Source organism: Oncorhynchus mykiss, chromosome 17, assembly GCF_013265735.2.
Source record: "Oncorhynchus mykiss isolate Arlee chromosome 17, USDA_OmykA_1.1, whole genome shotgun sequence".
Lineage (NCBI taxonomy): Eukaryota > Metazoa > Chordata > Actinopteri > Salmoniformes > Salmonidae > Oncorhynchus > Oncorhynchus mykiss.
The window spans coordinates 13,373,337-13,395,527 of NC_048581.1; the positions used below are offsets into that span (position 1 = coordinate 13,373,337).

The 22,191-nt window shown below is 48.3% G+C and overlaps 2 protein-coding genes across 2 annotated transcripts in view; one reads left to right on the forward strand and one right to left on the reverse strand.

Annotated features, from left to right (window-relative positions):
• Positions 1-4,838: 4,838 nt before the first annotated feature.
• On the reverse strand, positions 4,839-7,062 carry LOC110493418 (myeloid-associated differentiation marker-like protein 2). Its single transcript, XM_021567674.2, has 2 exons — positions 5,843-7,062; positions 4,839-5,601 (listed from the first exon to the last, which is right to left on the reverse strand). Exons 1-2 carry the CDS (start codon positions 6,124-6,126, stop codon positions 4,968-4,970), a joined length of 918 nt encoding a protein of 305 aa, XP_021423349.2. The 5' UTR covers positions 6,127-7,062; the 3' UTR covers positions 4,839-4,967.
• A 3,243-nt stretch (positions 7,063-10,305) lies between these two features.
• Positions 10,306-22,191, forward strand: part of LOC110493312 (tether containing UBX domain for GLUT4) — a 49,661-nt gene continuing 37,775 nt past the window's right edge. The window contains exons 1-3 of the mRNA XM_036948025.1: positions 10,306-10,586; positions 10,804-10,859; positions 11,150-11,264. Of these exons, the coding sequence (XP_036803920.1) occupies positions 10,500-10,586; positions 10,804-10,859; positions 11,150-11,264 (258 nt within the window). The 5' untranslated portion in view covers positions 10,306-10,499. The remainder of the gene's footprint in view (positions 10,587-10,803; positions 10,860-11,149; positions 11,265-22,191) is intronic.

The following is a 22,191-nucleotide window of genomic DNA, read 5'->3' on the forward strand; positions in this document are numbered from 1 at the left end:
ACACACACACACACACACACACACACACACACACACACACACACACACTGCTTGTCGGGTGTAGAGATACGCAAAGCTAATAACACAGGCAGACAAGTTCACTCCAGGGCACTCATCTGTCTCTCTCTCTCAGATGGAGGAGCACAGAATGGAGAGAGAGAGCGATGGAGGGAGGAGAGGGGGAGAAGAGGCCAGGAGGGCGTGCAGAATGGAGAGAGAGAGATGAAGGAGGGAGAAGAGGGAGAGAAGAGGGCAGGAGGGAGAGAGAGAGAGAGATGGAGGGAGGAGAGGGGGAGAAGAGGGCAGGAGTATGCGCAGAATGGAGAGAGAGAGATGAAGGAGGGAGGAGAGGGGGAGAAGAGGGCAGGAGGGAGCGCAGAATGGAGAGATGGGAGAGAGATAGAGGGAGGAGAGGGAGACAAGAGAAGAGGGCAGGAGGGAACGCAGAATGGAGAGAGAGAGAGATGGAGGGAGGAGAGGGGGAGAAGAGGGCAGGAGGGAGCGCAGAATGGAGAGAGAGAAATGGAGCGAGGAGAGGGGAGAAGAGGGCAGGAGGGAGTGCAGAATGGAGAGAGAGAGATGGAGGGAGGAGAGGGGGAGAAGAGGGCAGGAAGGAGCGCAGAATGGAGAGATGGGAGAGAGATGGAGGGAGGAGAGGGAGAGAAGAGAAGAGGGCAGGAGGGAGCGCAGAATGGAGAGAGAGAGATGGAGGGAGGAGAGGGGGAGAAGAGGGCACAAGCCACAAGATGTTCTGTGAAATGTAAATTTCTCAGTCTATGGTTCCTGTTCCACCGTAGGGCTATCTCTCTCCCTGCATGGGGGAATTACAAATGGTGGCCGCCGGATGAAAAACTACAACACAAAAGAGAGAGACAGCCAACAGGTTGTGTAATACTTGTCATTCAGAGCACAGCCATGTTAGAAAGGTCTTGTGCAATCTGGTATCCTTGGGACGTCCCTACCCCCATTGAAGTTGACATTTAAAATGGTTGAGGTAAAGGTTAAGAGTAGGTTTAGGATTAGGGTTTGGTTAGGGTTAGGGTTAGGGTTAGGGTAGGGGTTAAGGTTAGGGTTAGGGTTTAGGGTAGGGGTTAAGGTTAAGGTAAGGGTAGGGGTTAGGGTTTAGGGTAGGGGTTAAGGTTAAGGTTAAGAGTAGGTTTAGGATTAGGGTTAGGGTTAAGGTTAAGGTTAAGGTTAGGGTAAGGGTAGGGGTTAAGGTTAGGGTTAGGGTTTAGGTTAGGGTTAAGGTTAAGGTAAGGGTAGGGGTTAAGGTTAGGGTATAGGGTAGGTTTAGGATTAGGGTTTGGTTAGGGTTTAGGGTAGGGGTTAAGGTTAAGGTTAAGGTTAGGGTTAGGGTTTAGGGTAGGGGTTAAGGTTAGGTTAAGGTTAGGGTTTAGGGTAGGGGTTAAGGTTAAGGTTAGGGTAGGGGTTAAGGTTAAGGTTAAGGTTAGGGTTAGGGTTAGGGTTTAGGGTAGGGGTTAAGGTTAAGGTTAGGGTTAGGATAGGGGTTAAGGTTAAGGTTAGGGTTTAGGGTAAGGGTTAAGGTTAAGGTTAAGGTTTAGATCTGGGTTTGGATGCCAGTTGGTCAGGGATATAGGCCTAATAATAAACCCACAACCTATCACCACGCAGTGTTGAGTGACTGACAGTTAGGACAGTGAGTGACATCATCAATGTGGGCCCAGGGGCCGTTCCAGATTTGTCATGACAACGAGCCAGCCTGCGTACCTAATGTTACCCTATCCTGGTCAAAAGTAGTGCACTAAATAGGGAGTAGGGTCCCATTTAGGCTGCAGGCCCAGTATGAATACATAGCCTCTATAGTCCCTCTGGCAGGAGAGGCAGGAACCTCATGATGGTTAGGATGGACACCTGTCCACACAGATCACTCTCACAGTGTGTGTGTGTGTGTGTGTGTGTGTGTGTGTGTGTGTGTGTGTGTGTGATCTCTATGGACTGCTAACCTGAGTCCCCCCAAACCTCCCACCCTCTTTCACCTCATCCCCCTCTCTCTCTCGCATTCTCTTACTCCCTCATCCTTTTCTCCCTCCCTCTCTCCCTCCATCCATCTTCAAACTCCATTTGTCTGTAATAGATTCCCTAGCAGGAGGAGGTGAGCAGGAGAATGCACAGAGAGAGAGCCGAGCAAAGGAACAGCAGAGGAGAGGGAGAAGGGGGAGTAGAGGAGAGGGGGAAGAAGAGGAGAGGGGGAGGAAGAGGGAGAAGGGGGAGTAGAGGAGAGGGGGAGGAAGAGGAGAGGGGGAGGAAGAGGGAGAAGGGGGAGTAGAGGAGAGGGGGAGGAAGAGGAAGAGGAGAGGGGGCGAGAGGGAGAAGGGGGAGTAGAGGAGAGGGGGAGGAAGAGGAGAGGGAAAGGAAGAGGAGAGGGGGAGGAAGAGGAGAGGGGGAGGAAGAGGACACATACACACACACCACACATACACACACACACACCACACATATACACACTCCACACACATACACACTCCACACACATACACACTCCACACACATACACACCACACATACACACACACCACACATACACACACACACACCACACATATACACACTCCACACACATACACACTCCACACACATACACACTCCACACACATACACACCACACATACACACACACCACACATACACACACACACACCACACATATACACACTCCACACACATACACACTCCACACACATACACACTCCACACACATATACACCACACATACACACCACGCATACACACACACACCACACATATACACACACCACACACATACACACACCACACACACAGACACACACCCCCCCACAAACACATGTTTAGCACTGTACAATACAAGATATCTACAAAGTCTTAGAGTGATGGTATCAATCCCCAATTATATAACTTTATTTATAGCTGCAAAATCAACACAAAGATGTATCACAAAAGGTTTCAAATCTCCCCAAAATCCTGTATTTTTCCATGTTATTCCAATTCTAATTTATTCAATTTACAAAACCTGATAGTATAACATAACTTAATAGCACTCACATAATAGCACACAACACAACGGAACTGCAAACTGGGTTCTGAAATCGTCATGGAGATGGTCGGTAGGGTGTTTATGGGATTGATAACTTCCTGTCGTGCCTGACAACGGGACTAAGACACCCTGAGCCTGGATTAGACACTGCAGAAGAGGAGGATGAGACACAGTTAGAGAGGAGATGAGGAAAGGAAAGGAAAGGAGAAGAGGAAGAAAGGAGAGGAGAGGAGGAAAGGAGAGGAGAGGAGGAAGAAAAGAGAGGAGAGGAGGAAAGGAGAGGAGAGGAGGAAAGGAGAGGAGAGGAGGAAGAAAGGAGAGGAGAGGAGGAAAGGAGACTAGAGGAGAGGAGAGGAGAAGAGGAAGAAAAGAGAGGAGAGGAGAGGAGAGGAGAGGAGAGGGGAGAGGAGAGGAGAGGAGAGGAGAGGAGAGGAGAGGAGAGGAAGACACAAAGAGGGGGGCAGTAAGAGACAGAGAGACTGAGAGAGAGAGAGAGAGAGAGAGAGAGAGAGAGAGAGAGAGGGAGAGAGGGAGACAGTAAGAGACAGAGAGACAGAGAGTGGGTGGGGGACTCAATGTAAATGTGCAGACCCCAGTGAGAGTGTGATGAGCTGGTCAGATTCCGTGCTGTTCCTCTCCTGGTTCTGCTGACAGAGAAGCCCCAACCAGCTGGCTGCTACAGAGGCCACACTCTCCCCTCACACCCCAGGAAGAGAGGGGGGGTTCTGGGGGTAGAGGGGCAGGGGAGGTGGCTGGTACTGGGGAAACGGAGAGTGGAGTGTGTCATGGGTTGGTGAAGTAGAGCTACTCTCTCAAATCTTCCACCCAGATAGAGTGGTGGTCTGGGCTCGAGGGGCAGGGAGTTGGGGGGGAGGCAGCATAATAGGGATTTAGCTAGAGATGCCAATGGTCTGGTCTGGTAGGGTGTGTTAGGCTAGTCAGAAGGAGAGGAGAGGGATTGTGTTAGTCAGTGATGTCATGTTTAGTGATGTCATCCATCCCCCATCATATCTAGAGTGGTGTGAGAGGGGTCAGTCACTGAGTGTCACCCGAATGGGGTGTCGTAGCAGGGTTAGCTGGCTGTTATGTGCATAAACACTGAATAAGAATATTTTATATCTCAATGGTTACATGGTTGTGAGATATAAGCCCATCATTAAAAGAGGGTGACACATTCATGCAAGTAGGTGATGTACTCAATCAAAAGCCTTAATGGCCTTGTTCTGTTATAATCTCCACCCGGCACAGCCAGAAGAGGACTGACCCCTCATAGCCTGGTTCCTCTCTAGGTTTCTTCCTAGGTTCCTGCCTTTCTCTGGAGTTTTTCCTAGACACCGTGCTTCTACACCTGCATTGCTTGCTGTTTGGGGTTTTAGGCTGAGTTTCTGTATAAACACTTTGTGACATCTGCTGATGTAAAAATGGCTTTATAAATAAAATGTGATTGATTGATGAATAGTCGACGCCCCTTTCTCTCTGACTCAGTAGTTACTCCTCCTCCTATTCTACACCTCACCAGTGGTTGGTGGGGGAAGACGAAGCATATTGTCTTTGTGTGAATGTTGACTTCTGGCTGTACAATAACGTTGTATCCCATTCTGTTCTGTTCCGTCCCATTCTGTTCTGTTCCGTCCCATTCTGTTCTGTTCCGTCCCATTCTGTTCTGTTCCGTCCCATTCTGTTCTGTTCTGTTCCGTCCCATTCTGTTCTGTTCTGTTCCGTCCCATTCTGTTCTGTTCTGTTCCGTCCCATTCTGTTCTGTTCTGTTCCGTCCCATTCTGTTCTGTTCTGTTCCGTCCCATTCTGTTCTGTTCTGTTCCGTCCCATTCTGTTCTGTTCTGTTCCGTCCCATTCTGTTCTGTTCTGTTCCGTCCCATTCTGTTCTGTTCTGTTCCGTCCCATTCTGTTCTGTTCTGTTCCGTCCCATTCTGTTCTACACCCGTGGTTGCTGGGTTATGAAACGTATCCGTTGTGAGTACACCAGGTCGGCGACATACAGCGCCAGGTTGACGAAGCTAAACACTGCAACGACCACCTTACTATCCCACGGACACCGGCCCCGCGGGCATGACGACGGGCGCTCTGGCGATCCGTACTTCCTGTCGAAGCAGAACACGGGCCAGACGACGGAGGCGCTGAGGTAGAGGAGAACCGCCAAGAGCGTGTAAACAACAACAAACCGGTCGAACGGTAACTTCAGACACCCGGTGCGACCGGACACTGTCAATATAACCACGACAGTCGTCATGGCGAAGCAGACGGCGTAGACGACCACGCAGTAAATCGTCGCTACGTGACGTGAATACTCGGTCCCGTTCGCCAGCGCTCCGAAGATAATGCACGCCACGAAGCCCTGGACGACCTTGAGGAGGCCGGAGACGGTTGCCATGTAGCCCACGACCCGGCCTGGTTTGGCCCGCGAGAGGATCACCTCGGCCCCGTAGGACAGGGAGCCGGCGATGGAGCAGACAGTGACGGCGATGCGGAAGTTCCGGACCTCACAGCCTCCGTAGGGGCACTCTGCTCTGACAAAGTAGACTGGGTAAACCACCGAGGCTGTCACATACCTGGAGGAAGAGGAGAGGAAGAGGAGAGGAGGGGGATTGTGTTAGTCAGCGATGTCATGTTTAGTGATGTCATGTTAGTGATGTCACGGTTAGTCAGTGGTGTCATGGTGAGTCAGTGAAAGGCTATCCCATGTCTACTTTATGACATAATAATGTATGTCTAACACTTGTTTGTCTCATTTTGATGATGTTATGCATACATGATGACGTGTAACGATGATTATGGTGATGTCATACGTACACGAGGGTCGCCACGGCGGCGAATGCCACCGTCAGGTTATCCCAGGAGACGGGCAGACAGGCGTGGAGACGGGTGGCGTCCAGGAAGAACACCACTGTCGTCATGCCGAAGCACGCGCACCACACCGCCATGCAGAACACGCCGTACGACCCTCCGCTGTAGCCCGCACTGTGGCTCACCATGGCGACCACTGAGCAGCCCAGGGCCAGCTGGGAGAGGCGGGCGGCGCCAAGCGAGGAGAAGACCGCTGCCTTGTTGAGGTACTGACCCCCCTGAGGGCTCATAGTCAGGAGTCAGGGTTCAGATGTCAGGGTTCAGAGATCAGGGGTCAGAGGTCAAGGGTTAGAGGTCAGAGGGGAGAGTTTGTGGGTTAAGGGGGTGTCTGTCCTATACTGGAGTAGGATGAAGTGGAAAACGTCACGACACAAAGCAAGTCTTGAATGTATCGACTCATGAACCAGGTGTGTTTGTGCGTGAGTGTGCGTGGTTGCTTCTCGCTCTGCTGTTTCTGCCGGGACGCTAGGGACTCTGGGTATTTTCTGGGTCTCTATTTATGTGTCGGCGACTCACGGTATGTCACAAAGAAAACAGGTCAGAACGCAGCCGTCCCTCGTGGGTGAAACGCTCTCTGGATCACGTGTGTGTAGAGAAGCTCGGACTGATCCACTGTTCAGACACATCTAAAGGACACACTCTTGTGTAGTCAGAATATCTTCTTGAGTCCATATATTTCTCGTGTCCTTATATATATATTTTGTCAGTCCTCTGATACGTATTTGAATCCTTAGAAAATTGACACATAATATATGTATTTCTTGAGTCTTTGAATACTGGACATTCATTAAAATCCAGTATTTACATCCAGCTGCTGAATTCAAAAGAGCCGGCCAACCTGTTCCTCTTCTGAGGACTCTTTCAGTCTCTGTCAGAGCTTTTCTTCTCTTGGACGGAACAGTACAGTAAACATTCTCATCTGGGAGTTACCTTTGGGTTTGTCATAATCCCAGTATGTAATATCATGTAATGATCCAATATAATCCGGTCCAGTCACCTGGTTTGTCTTCCGATGGTCAAGTTTGAAGTCCTTAGGTCCACGACCACACTTTGGCTCTCTGTGTGTCTGTCTGTTGCAGTACACACTCTCACTGACAACCAAGCCATGTGGCCCAAAAACCACCTCTCTCTCTCTCTCTCTCTCTCTCTCTCTCTCTCTCTCTCTCTCTCTCTCTCTCTCTCTCTCTCTCTCTCTCTCTCTCTCTCTCTCTCTCTCTCTCTCTCTCTCTCTCTCTCTCTCTCTCTCTCTCTCTCTCCCTCTCTCTCTCTCTTTGAGGAGAAAGGGAGGTGGTCAGTCAGTCAGTCAGTCAGTCAGAGAAAGTTATTTAAATACAAGGGTTGGGCCGATGGATGTGTGTATGAGGGGGGTATGTGTGGTAAAGCATGCAGACACGTTCCAGACTCCAAGGAATGGAGAGAGATGACCAGGCTGACTATAAATAGAGAGACACATTCTACAAAGACATGAGGAGAGAGAGAGAGAGAGAGACAGAGAGAGAGAGAGAGAGAGAGAGAGAGAGAGACAGTAAGAGACAGAGAGAGAGAGAGAGAGAGAGAGAGAGACAGAGAGAGACAGAGAGAGAGGGAGAGACAGAGATAGACAGAGACAGAGAGAGACAGAGACAGAGACAGAGAGAGAGAGAGAGAGAGAGAGAGAGGTCACATGAACTTCATAGAATATTGTTACTTTTTCCTAGTAGGTATTGGGTATTGATCCCCAGCTTGATAACAGCCTCTTCATTATTACTATTCATTATTACTATTCATTATTACTATTCATTATTACTATTCATTATTACTATTCATTATTACTATCCATTATTACTATCCATTATTACTATTCATTATTACTATTCATTATTACTATTCATTATTACTATCCATTATTACTATTCATTATTACTATTCATTATTACTATTCGTTCCCCAGCCTCTCCACTTCCACTGTCACCTGACCAGAGGGGTTGGGTTAAATGCTGAAGACACATTTCAGTTGAATGCATTCAGTTGTACAACTGACTAGGTGTCCCCCTTCCCTTTTCCGTTGGCGTGGCGTAGCAAGGAGTCTGGGTAGCCAGGGATCTAACAAGCAGCATGGACCATGATATTGAGCCTGTATAGGAACGAGGAAGGCAGAAAACCAGTGAAACGTGAATGACATATCCTCTCATTCACTGGTAAACACTGCCACCTAGAGGAGATCGGTGTAACTGTAATCACATTGTAGTCATGTCCCAAATGGAACCACACTCCTATATACTGTAGGGCGCTACTTTTGACCAGGGCACTATGAAACCCTGTGACCGTCTGTCACCAGAACCAAGGAGGTTCGGACTGAAACAAGGAGGGACTTCCTGGACTTGCGCAATAAGACATTCATTTGAGTTAATCGGTTGAAGAGCATTTAAAAACATGGCCCGTTGCCCTAATAAACAAGACCAATACAGGTGTTTGAAGCAGAAGCAGGCCAGACAGGAAGCGTTTCCTCGCAGGGGTTTCCTCCAGGAACTCACAGCAGCAGGTTCTATACCTGGAACATACCATAACAGGGAGACTCCTCCTCGTATTCACTAGGAAGCAAATAGGCCGAAACAGGGAGTAATGACCTGAACTTGTCCAGTAAGAAACGCATGTTTTCATTTTCTGTTGCAAAACATCTTGCTAGAGTGTGCACTAATGAATGTGACCCAGGGTCACATGTACCGAACGCCAACTTAGGTGTTTGAAGTTAATCCAAACTGAACAGGAGGGCTCTGAGACACGTGACCCTCTGAAATACCCACAATCATCCTACTGAAAAAAACACTCCTCCCACCTGAATACCACTCGCCCTCCACACCTCCTTCTCTCCTCCACACCTCTCCCCTGTTATCTCACCCCTCCTCCACACCTCTCCCCTGTTCTCTCACCCCTCCTCCTCCTTCTCTCCTCCACACCTCTCCCCTGTTATCTCACCCCTCCTCCACACCTCTCCCCTGTTCTCTCACCCCTCCTCCTCCTTCTCTCCTTCTCTCCTCCACACCTCTCCCCTGTTCTCTCACCCCTCCTCCACACCTCTCCTCTGTTCTCTCACCCCTCCTCCTCCTTCTCTCCTTCTCTCCTCCACACCTCTCCCCTGTTCTCTCACCCCTCCTCCACACCTCTCCTCTGTTCTCTCACCCCTCCTCCTCTTTCTCTCCTCCACACCTCTCCCCTGTTCTCTCACCCCTCCTCCTCCTTCTCTCCTCCACACCTCTCCCCTGTTATCTCACCCCTCCTCCACACCTCTCCCCTGTTCTCTCACCCCTCCTCCTCCTTCTCTCCTCCACACCTCTCCCCTGTTCTCTCACCCCTCCCCTGTTCTCTCACCCCTTCTCCTCCTTCTCTCCTCCACACCCCTCCCCTGTTCTCTCACCCCTTCTCCTCCTTCTCTCCTCCACACCCATCCCTGTTCTCTCACCCCTCCTCCTCTCCTCCACACCTCTCCCCTGTTCTCTCACACACCTCCTCCTCCTCCTCTCCTCCACACCTCTCCCCTGTTCTCTCACCCCTCCTCCTCCTTCTCTCCTCCACACCCCTCACCTGTTCTCTCACCCCTCCTCCTCTCCTCCACACCTCTCCCCTGTTCTCTTACCCCTCCTCCTCCTTCTCTCCTCCACACCTCTCCCCTGTTCTCTCACCCCTCCCCTGTTCTCTCACCCCTTCTCCTCCTTCTCTCCTCCACACCCCTCCCCTGTTCTCTCACCCCTTCTCCTCCTTCTCTCCTCCACACCCATCCCTGTTCTCTCACCCCTCCTCCTCTCCTCCACACCTCTCCCCTGTTCTCTTACCCCTCCTCCTCCTTCTCTCCTCCACACCCCTCCCGTTCTCTTACCCCTCCTCCTCTCCTCCACACCCCTCCCCTGTTCTCTCACCCCTCCTCCTCTCCTCCACACCTCTCCCCTGTTCTCTTACCCCTCCTCCTCCTTCTCTCCTCCACACCCCTCCCCTGTTCTCTTACCCCTCCTCCACACCCCTCCCCTGTTCTCTTACCCCTCCTCCTCCTTCTCTCCTCCACTCCTCTCCCCTGTTATCTCACCCCTCCTCCTCCCCCTTCTCTCCTCTCCCCTGTTCTCTCACCTCTCCTCCTCCTTCTCTCCCCCATTAAAGACTGAGAGCAGTTGGAAGTAATTAGAACTCCTTGGGGTGTGTGTGTGTGTGTGTGTGTGTGTGTGTGTGTGTGTGTGTGTGTGTGTCTGTGTGTGTGTGTGTGTGTGTGTGTGGAAGAGAGCGTATGAGTGTGTGTACCATACCAGAATGTCTAGATCAAAGCACCAGTCACCATGAGTCCAGGAAGGCACCTGAAAAATGTTCAGCCCTCTTAAACCCTCCTCCTCCCTCCCTCCCCCTCCATCTCTCTCTCATCTGCCTCCCCCTGCCACTAACCTCTCTCCTCCTCTGCTACAGAGCAGACACGAATAGAATGGAACACACCATCACCACACACTTGGTGTCCCCTTTAACACAATACCATATCACACACAGGTACAGATAGTCACACACACGCTGATGCTACCACAGTGGGCCATAAAGACAATTGTGTCAATAAAGTTTTTTCAAACAAACAACTGGACGTCACACCACAATGGCGGCCAGCACAACAGTGACAGTTCTGACTCCCAATGGAAGAAGACAAACCGTAAAAATCTCGCCAAACACACCTTTGCTACAGGTAGGTAGTAATAAAGCTGATTTCCTGCTCTCCCAGTCTGCGTTTAAAATAATTGTCTCCCTTTTCTAGGTTATGAAAACGAGAGTGATCTTTTCATGTCGGCTGAACAATGACTGTTCAGTTTAGCCTGCTCGTTTTTCTCTCTTTGTCTGTACAAAGTAAGCTGCTTTGCTAGTTAACTTGTTTAGCTGATAGATAACCAATACTTTGTATTTAGGTCCTCGAAGACGTCTGCAAGAAACATGGAATTAATCCTGACGACCACGGTTTAAAGTGAGTTGAGAGCTTTGTTGTTAGCCTAGCTAGCTACCTTGGTCTCTAGACGTGCTAACGTTAGCTGGCTAGCTCTGTGAACTGAAAGACTAGCTAGATATCCTCTTTACTACATTTTCCGTAGATGTTTTGTAGTGGTACCCAAATCATCAAACTGAACTATGATGAAGCTTTGATTGAGTGGAAGTCGTGTGTGCCCTCTGTCCGTGCCCTTTGTATACGGGGCTCAGGACACTGCTCTTTCACTAAAGCCTCATCCCTCCCTCTCTATCCATCCATCCCTTTGACAGATTTCAGAGGAACGTTCTGGACCTGTCGCTCCAGTGGAGGTTTGCCAGCGTGCCAAACAATGCCAAGCTGGAGGTGGTGACCAGCACCCGGAAACAGACAGGGACCGACAGCCCGGTGGGTGAAACTAGTGTGTGTGTGGCGTGCAGCATGACTTCACCATGTCCAGGAAACAGCATCCATTCTGCTACTTCTGCTTCATTATGGTCATAACAACATTACTGTTGCATTTGATAAAATGTTCCATGTTGCCCCTTTGGCTGTCAGAGTACCTGTCTCTCCACCCCCTCTCTCTTTATATACCTCTGTCTCTCTCCTTCTCTACCCTCTCTCTTTATATACCTCTGTCTCTCTCCTTCTCTACCCTCTCTTTATATACCTCTGTCTCTCTCCTTCTCTACCCTCTCTCTTTTCTCTCTCCTTCTCTACCCTCTCTCTTTATATACCTCTGTCTCTCTCCTTCTCTACCCTCTCTCTTTATATACCTCTGTCTCTCTCCTTCTCTACCCTCTCTCTTTATATACCTCTGTCTCTCTCCTTCTCTACCCCTCTCTCTTTATATACCTCTGTCTCTCTCCTTCTCTACCCTCTCTCTTTATATACCTCTGTCTCTCTCCTTCTCTACCCTCTCTCTTTATATACCTCTGTCTCTCTCCTTCTCTACCCTCTCTCTTTATATACCTCTGTCTCTCTCCTTCTCTACCCTCTCTTTATATACCTCTGTCTCTCTCCTTCTCTACCCCTCTCTCTTTATATACCTCTGTCTCTCTCCTTCTCTACCCTCTCTTTATATACCTCTGTCTCTCTCCTTCTCTACCCTCTCTCTTTTCTCTCTCCTTCTCTACCCTCTCTCTTTATATACCTCTGTCTCTCTCCTTCTCTACCCTCTCTCTTTATATACCTCTGTCTCTCTCCTTCTCTACCCTCTCTCTTTATATACCTCTGTCTCTCTCCTTCTCTACCCTCTCTCTTTATATACCTCTGTCTCTCTCCTTCTCTACCCTCTCTACCCTCTACAGAGGGATCCCTCCCTCTGTACTGTTACACATCTACCACACATCTACCACATCTACCATCTATCCCTCCCTCTGTACTGGTACAGATCTACTACCAACACCCCTCCTCTCAGGACCCCTCCCTCTGTACTGGTACAGATCTACTACTCACACCCCTCCTCTCAGGACCCCTCCCTCTGTACTGGTACAGATCTACTACTCACACCCCTCCTCTCAGGATCCCTCCCTCTGTACTGGTACAGATCTACTACTCACACCCCTCCTCTCAGGACCCCTCCCTCTGTACTGGTACAGATCTACTACTAACACCACTCCTCCCTCTGTACTGGTACAGATCTACTACTCACACCACTCCTCTCAGGATCCCTCCCTCTGTACTGGTACAGATCTACTACTAACACCCCTCCTCTCAGGGTTCATCCCTCTGTACTGGTACAGATCTACTACTCACACCCCTCCTCTCAGGATCCCTCCCTCTGTACTGGTACAGATCTACTACTAACACCCCTCCTCTCAGGATCCATCCCTCTGTACAGGTACAGATCTCCTACTCACACCCCTCCTCTCAGGATCCATCCCTCTGTACAGGTACAGATCTCCTACTCACACCCCTCCTCTCAGGACTCCTCCCTCTGTACAGGTACAGATCTACTACTAACACCCCTCCTCTCAGGATCCCTCCCTCTGTACTGGTACAGATCTACTACTCACACCCCTCCTCTCAGGATCCCTCCCTCTGTACAGGTACAGATCTACTACTAACACCACTCCTCTCAGGATCCCTCCCTCTGTACTGGTACAGATCTACTACTAACACCCCTCCTCTCAGGATCCCTCCCTCTGTACTGGTACAGATCTACCACTCCTCTCAAGATCCCTCCCTCTGTACTGGTACAGATCTACTACTAACACCCCTCCTCTCAGGATCCCTCCCTCTGTACTGGTACAGATCTACCACTCCTCTCAAGATCCCTCCCTCTGTACTGGTACAGATCTACTACTAACACCCCTCCTCTCAGGATCCCTCCCTCTGTACAGGTACAGATCTACTACTAACACCCCTCCTCTCAGGACCCCTCCCTCTGTACTGGTACAGATCTACCACTCCTCTCAGGACCCCTCCCTCTGTACTGGTACAGATCTACCACTCCTCTCAGTATCCCTCACTCTGTACTGGTACAGATCTACCACTCCTCTCAGTATCCCTCCCTCTGTACTGGTACAGATCTATCCCTCCTCTCAGGACCCCTCCCTCTGTACTGGTACAGATCTACCACTCACACCCCTCCTCTCAGGATCCCTCCCTCTGTACAGGTACAGATCTACTACTAACACCCCTCCTCTCAGGATCTCTCCCTCTGTACAGGTACAGATCTCCTACTCACACCCCTCCTCTCAGTATCCCTCCCTCTGTACAGGTACAGATCTACCACTCACACCCCTCCTCTCAGGACCCCTCCCTCTGTACTGGTACAGATCTACCACTCACACCCCTCCTCTCAGGATCCCTCCCTCTGTACAGGTACAGATCTACTACTAACACCCCTCCTCTCAGGATCTCTCCCTCTGTACAGGTACAGATCTCCTACTCACACCCCTCCTCTCAGTATCCCTCCCTCTGTACAGGTACAGATCTACCACTCACACCCCTCCTCTCAGGACCCCTCCCTCTGTACTGGTACAGATCTACCACTCACACCCCTCCTCTCAGGATCCCTCCCTCTGTACTGGTACAGATCTACCACTCACACCCCTCCTCTCAGGACCCCTCCCTCTGTACTGGTACAGATCTACTACTAACACCACTCCTCTCAGTATCCCTCCCTCTGTACTGGTACAGATCTACCACTCACACCCCTCCTCTCAGGACCCCTCCCTCTGTACTGGTACAGATCTACTACTAACACCCCTCCTCTCAGGACCCCTCCCTCTGTACTGGTACAGATCTACTACTCACACCACTCCTCTCAGGATCCCTTGACCCATCTTCCTCTACTTTCTTCACTGCCTCAGCATATGACAACTTCTGCACTACTCTAACCATGTAAACCTCAACCTGCCTCTCTCACACCAGACATCTGATCCCCAGCCCCATGGGCAGCCCTATAATTGACACACCACTACTTTCCCCAATGCTACATATTCCTTTGTGTCATGCCCTTCTGCACACTTCTCACACCTAGGAACCTTCCTCCTACACACCTCTGCTACATAGGAACACCTAGGAACCTCCCTCCTACACACTGCTGCCACATAGGAGCACCTAGGAACCTCCCTCCTACACACCTCTGCCACATAGGAACACCTAGGAACCTCCCTCCTACACACCTCTGCCACATAGGAACCTCCCTCCTACACACCTCTGCCACATAGGAACACCTAGGAACCTCCCTCCTACACACCTCTGCCACATAGGAACCTCCCTCCTACACACCTCTGCCACATAGGAACCTCCCTCCTACACACCTCTGCCACATAGGAACACCTAGGAACCTCCCTCCTACACACCTCTGCCACATAGGAACACCTAGGAACCTCCCTCCTCCTACACACCTCTGCCACATAGGAACACCTAGGAACCTCTCCTCCTACACACCTCTGCCACATAGGAACACCTAGGAACCTTCCTCCTACACACCACGTGCCCATAAGCTTGACACCTGTAACAACGTAATGTATTCGGCACAAAAGCCAAATCCTAACATTACTTTGTCGGGCAAAAACTCACCACCCTGTCTGCGTTGCACCAAACGACGAGCATCACAAACACCGGGAATCTTCCCCTTCAGTTGGTCAACTTTTACATTTACTGCTACCCCAGTAATCACTCCTTTCAATGGCACCCTTTTCTTGAGAGAAACAATTCACATTTCTTGCCCCCATTTGTTTATTGCCGAGCGCCTTCTCTTACCCCTCTGTTTATATACCCCTCTGTTTATATACCCCTCTGTTTATATACCCCTCTGTTTATATAGCCCTCTCTCTACCCCTCTGTTTATATACCCCTCTGTTTATATAGCCCTCTCTCTACCCCTCTGTTTATATACCCCTCTGTTTATATACCCCTCTGTTTATATAGCCCTCTCTCTACCCCTCTGTTTATATACCCCTCTGTTTATATAGCCCTCTCTCTACCCCTCTGTTTATATAGCCCTCTCTCTACCCCTCTGTTTATATAGCCCTCTGTTTATATACCCCTCTGTTTATCTACCCCTCTGTTTATCTACCCCTCTCTCTTTCCTCTCTTTATATATCCCTCTCTCTACCCCTCTGTTTATATAGCCCTCTCTCTACCCCTCTGTTTATATACCCCTCTGTTTATCTACCCCTCTGTTTATCTACCCCTCTGTTTATCTACCCCTCTCTCTTTCCTCTCTTTATATATCCCTCTCTCTACCCCTCTGTTTATATACCCCTCTCTCTACCCCTCTGTTTATATACCCCTCTCTCTACCCCTCTGTTTATATACCCCTCTCTCTACCCCTCTGTTTATATACCCCTCTCTCTACCCCTCTGTTTATAAACCCCTCTCTCTTTCCTCTCTTTATATATCCCTCTCTCTACCCCTCTGTTTATATACCCCTCTCTCTACCCCTCTGTTTATATACCCCTCTGTTTATATAGCCCTCTCTCTACCCCTCTGTTTATATACCCCTCTGTTTATCTACCCCTCTGTTTATCTACCCCTCTGTTTATATACCCCTCTCTCTTTCCTCTCTTTATATATCCCTCTCTCTACCCCTCTGTTTATATACCCCTCTCTCTACCCCTCTGTTTATATACCCCTCTGTTTATATATCCCTCTCTCTACCCCTCTGTTTATATACCCCTCTGTTTATATAGCCCTCTCTCTACCCTTCTGTTTATATACCCCTCTCTTTATATACCCCTCTCTTTACCCCTCTCTTTATATACCCCTCTCTCTACCCCTCTCTTTATATACCCCTCTCTCTACCCCTCTCTTTATATACCCCTCTGTTTATATACCCCTCTCTCTACCCCTCTGTTTATATACCCCTCTGTTTATATACCCCTCTGTTTATATACCCCTCTCTCTACCCCTCTGTTTATATACCCCTCTGTTTATATACCCCTCTCTACCCCTCTGTTTATATACCCCTCTCTACCCCTCTGTTTATATACCCCTCTGTTTATATACCCCTCTCTCTACCCCTCTGTTTATATACCCCTCTGTTTATATACCCCTCTCTACCCCTCTGTTTATATACCCCTCTCTCTACCCCTCTGTTTATATACCCCTCTCTCTACCCCTCTGTTTATATACCCCTCTGTTTATATAAACCTTCTCTCTACCCCTCTGTTTATATACCCCTCTGTTTATATACCCCTCTGTACCCCTCTGTTTATATACCCCTCTCTCTACCCCTCTGTTTATAGACCCCTCTCTCTACCCCTCTGTTTATATACCCCTCTCTCTACCCCTCTGTTTATATACCCCTCTGTTTATATACCCCTCTCTCTACCCCTCTGTTTATATACCTCTCTGTTTATAGACCCCTCTCTCTACCCCTCTGTTTATATACCTCTCTGTTTATAGACCCCTCTCTCTACCCCTCTGTTTATATACCCCTCTGTTTATATACCCCTCTCTCTACCCCTCTGTTTATATACCCCTCTGTTTATATACCCCTCTCTCTACCCCTCTGTTTATATACCTCTCTGTTTATAGACCCCTCTCTCTACCCCTCTGTTTATATACCCCTCTGTTTATATACCCCTCTCTCTACCCCTCTGTTTATATACCCCTCTGTTTATATACCCCTCTCTCTACCCCTCTGTTTATATACCTCTCTGTTTATAGACCCCTCTCTCTACCCCTCTGTTTATATACCCCTCTGTTTATATACCCCTCTCTCTACCCCTCTGTTTATATACCCCTCTGTTTATATACCCCTCTCTCTACCCCTCTGTTTATATACCCCTCTCTCTACCCCTCTGTTTATATACCCCTCTGTTTATATAAACCTTCTCTCTACCCCTCTGTTTATATACCCCTCTGTTTATATACCCCTCTGTACCCCTCTGTTTATATACCCCTCTCTCTACCCCTCTGTTTATAGACCCCTCTCTCTACCCCTCTGTTTATAGACCCCTCTCTACCCCTCTGTTTATATACCCCTCTCTCTACCCCTCTGTTTATATACCCCTCTGTTTATATACCCCTCTCTCTACCCCTCTGTTTATATACCTCTCTGTTTATAGACCCCTCTCTCTACCCCTCTGTTTATATACCCCTCTGTTTATATACCCCTCTCTCTACCCCTCTGTTTATATACCTCTCTGTTTATAGACCCCTCTCTCTACCCCTCTGTTTATATACCCCTCTGTTTATATACCCCTCTCTCTACCCCTCTGTTTATATACCTCTCTGTTTATAGACCCCTCTCTCTACCCCTCTGTTTATATACCCCTCTGTTTATATACCCCTCTCTCTACCCCTCTGTTTATATACCCCTCTGTTTATATACCCCTCTCTCTACCCCTCTGTTTATATACCCCTCTGTTTTTATACCCCTCTCTCTACCCCTCTGTTTATATACCTCTCTGTTTATAGACCCCTCTCTCTACCCCTCTGTTTATATACCCCTCTGTTTATATACCCCTCTCTCTACCCCTCTGTTTATATACCTCTCTGTTTATAGACCCCTCTCTCTACCCCTCTGTTTATATACCCCTCTGTTTATATACCCCTCTCTCTACCCCTCTGTTTATATACCTCTCTGTTTATAGACCCCTCTCTCTACCCCTCTGTTTATATACCCCTCTGTTTATATACCCCTCTCTCTACCCCTCTGTTTATATACCTCTCTGTTTATAGACCCCTCTCTCTACCCCTCTGTTTATATACCCCTCTGTTTATATACCCCTCTCTCTACCCCTCTGTTTATATACCCCTCTGTTTATAGACCCCTCTCTCTACCCCTCTGTTTATAGACCCTCTCTGTCCCTCGTTCTGACTCAGTTCTCATCCAACATAGTTCCTCTGTTTCTATTTTTACAAATGGTTAGTTGTTAAAAACACATTTTCTTCATCCTTTTGAACTCTGCCGGTGTCCTGGGGGAAACATGTTTTCCATGTTAGCTAGTCACCACAGTGAGTGATAGGTAAACAACTGGCCGGGTCTGGGTTAAGTTAACACGGGTCATCATCCATCTGGGATGACGTCTGCTGTTTCCACTGGGGTTCTGAGAAGAGGTCAGGTCCTTTCTTAATGACATCATCAATCCTCTGACAGCACCCGTGTCATCAACATGTGCCAAGTGACCTCCCACCCACCGAGAAAACGCATACAACACGCTACCAAGTGTTTACGTTCCACACCACCATAGACAGTCAGACATCACAACATGTAGTGTTTACGTTCCACACCTCCATAGACAGTCAGACATCACAACATGTAGTGTTTACGTTCCACACCTCCATAGACAGTCAGACATCACAACATGTAGTGTTTACGTTCCACACCTCCATAGACAGTCAGACATCACAACATGTAGTGTTGCCGGGCCAACACCACCATAGACAGTCAGACATCACAACATGTAGTGTTTACGTTCCACACCTCCATAGACAGTCAGACATCACAACATGTAGTGTTTACGTTCCACACCTCCATAGACAGTCAGACATCACAATATGTAGTGTTTACGTTCCACACCTCCATAGACAGTCAGACATCACAACATGTAGTGTTTACGTTCCACACCTCCATAGACAGTCAGACATCACAACATGTAGTGTTTACGTTCCACACCTCCATAGACAGTCAGACATCACAACATGTAGTGTTTACGTTCCACACCACCATAGACAGTCAGACATCACAACATGTAGTGTTTACGTTCCACACCTCCATAGACAGTCAGACATCACAACATGTAGTGTTTACGTTCCACACCTCCATAGACAGTCAGACATCACAACATGTAGTGTTTACGTTCCACACCTCCATAGACAGTCAGACATCACAACATGTAGTGTTGCCGGGCCAACACCTCCATAGACAGTCAGACATCACAACATGTAGTGTTTACGTTCCACACCTCCATAGACAGTCAGACATCACAACATGTAGTGTTTACGTTCCACACCTCCATAGACAGTCAGACATCACAACATGTAGTGTTTACGTTCCACACCTCCATAGACAGTCAGACATCACAATATGTAGTGTTTACGTTCCACACCTCCATAGACAGTCAGACATCACAATATGTAGTGTTGCCGGGCCAACACCACCATAGACAGTCAGACATCACAACATGTAGTGTTTACGTTCCACACCTCCATAGACAGTCAGACATCACAATATGTAGTGTTTACGTTCCACACCACCATAGACAGTCAGACATCACAACATGTAGTGTTTACGTTCCACACCTCCATAGACAGTCAGACATCACAATATGTAGTGTTTACGTTCCACACCTCCATAGACAGTCAGACATCACAACATGTAGTGTTTACGTTCCACACCTCCATAGACAGTCAGACATCACAACATGTAGTGTTTACGTTCCACACCTCCATAGACAGTCAGACATCACAACATGTAGTGTTGCCGGGCCAACACCTCCATAGACAGTCAGACATCACAACATGTAGTGTTTACGTTCCACACCTCCATAGACAGTCAGACATCACAATATGTAGTGTTGCCGGGCCAACACCACCATAGACAGTCAGACATCACAACATGTAGTGTTGCCGGGCCAACACCACCATAGACAGTCAGACATCACAACATGTAGTGTCTACGTTCCACACCACCATAGACAGTCAGACATCACAACATGTAGTGTTTACGTTCCACACCTCCATAGACAGTCAGACATCACAACATGTAGTGTTTACGTTCCACACCACCATAGACAGTCAGACATCACAACATGTAGTGTTTACGTTCCACACCTCCATAGACAGTCAGACATCACAATATGTAGTGTTTACGTTCCACACCTCCATAGACAGTCAGACATCACAACATGTAGTGTTGCCGGGCCAACACCACCATAGACAGTCAGACATCACAACATGTAGTGTTTACGTTCCACACCTCCATAGACAGTCAGACATCACAACATGTAGTGTTTACGTTCCACACCTCCATAGACAGTCAGACATCACAATATGTAGTGTTTACGTTCCACACCTCCATAGACAGTCAGACATCACAATATGTAGTGTTTACGTTCCACACCACCATAGACAGTCAGACATCACAACATACATGTAGTGTTTACGTTCCACACCTCCATAGACAGTCAGACATCACAATATGTAGTGTTTACGTTCCACACCTCCATAGACAGTCAGACATCACAATATGTAGTGTTTACGTTCCACACCTCCATAGACAGTCAGACATCACAATATGTAGTGTTGCCGGGCCAACACCACCATAGACAGTCAGACATCACAACATGTAGTGTTTACGTTCCACACCTCCATAGACAGTCAGACATCACAACATGTAGTGTTTACGTTCCACACCTCCATAGACAGTCAGACATCACAATATGTAGTGTTTACGTTCCACACCACCATAGACAGTCAGACATCACAACATGTAGTGTCTACGTTCCACACCACCATAGACAGTCAGACATCACAACATGTAGTGTTTACGTTCCACACCTCCATAGACAGTCAGACATCACAATATGTAGTGTTTACGTTCCACACCTCCATAGACAGTCAGACATCACAATATGTAGTGTTTACGTTCCACACCACCATAGACAGTCAGACATCACAATATGTAGTGTTTACGTTCCACACCTCCATAGACAGTCAGACATCACAACATGTAGTGTTTACGTTCCACACCTCCATAGACAGTCAGACATCACAATATGTAGTGTTTACGTTCCACACCTCCATAGACAGTCAGACATCACAACATGTAGTGTTTACGTTCCACACCTCCATAGACAGTCAGACATCACGACATGTAGTGTTTACGTTCCACACCTCCATAGACAGTCAGACATCACAATATGTAGTGTTTACGTTCCACACCTCCATAGACAGTCAGACATCACAATATGTAGTGTTGCCGGGCCAACACCTCCATAGACAGTCAGACATCACAACATGTAGTGTTGCCGGGCCAACACCTCCATAGACAGTCAGACATCACAACATGTAGTGTTTACGTTCCACACCTCCATAGACAGTCAGACATCACGACATGTAGTGTTTACGTTCCACACCTCCATAGACAGTCAGACATCACAATATGTAGTGTTTACGTTCCACACCTCCATAGACAGTCAGACATCACAACATGTAGTGTTTACGTTCCACACCTCCATAGACAGTCAGACATCACAACATGTAGTGTTTACGTTCCACACCTCCATAGACAGTCAGACATCACAACATGTAGTGTTTACGTTCCACACCTCCATAGACAGTCAGACATCACAACATGTAGTGTTTACGTTCCACACCTCCATAGACAGTCAGACATCACAACATGTAGTGTTGCCGGGCCAACACCACCATAGACAGTCAGACATCACAACATGTAGTGTTTACGTTCCACACCTCCATAGACAGTCAGACATCACAACATGTAGTGTTTACGTTCCACACCTCCATAGACAGTCAGACATCACAATATGTAGTGTTTACGTTCCACACCACCATAGACAGTCAGACATCACAACATGTAGTGTTGCCGGGCCAACACCACCATAGACAGTCAGACATCACAACATGTAGTGTTGCCGGGCCAACACCACCATAGACAGTCAGACATCACAACATGTAGTGTTTACGTTCCACACCTCCATAGACAGTCAGACATCACAACATGTAGTGTTTACGTTCCACACCACCATAGACAGTCAGACATCACAACATACATGTAGTGTTTACGTTCCACACCTCCATAGACAGTCAGACATCACAATATGTAGTGTTTACGTTCCACACCTCCATAGACAGTCAGACATCACAATATGTAGTGTTGCCGGGCCAACACCACCATAGACAGTCA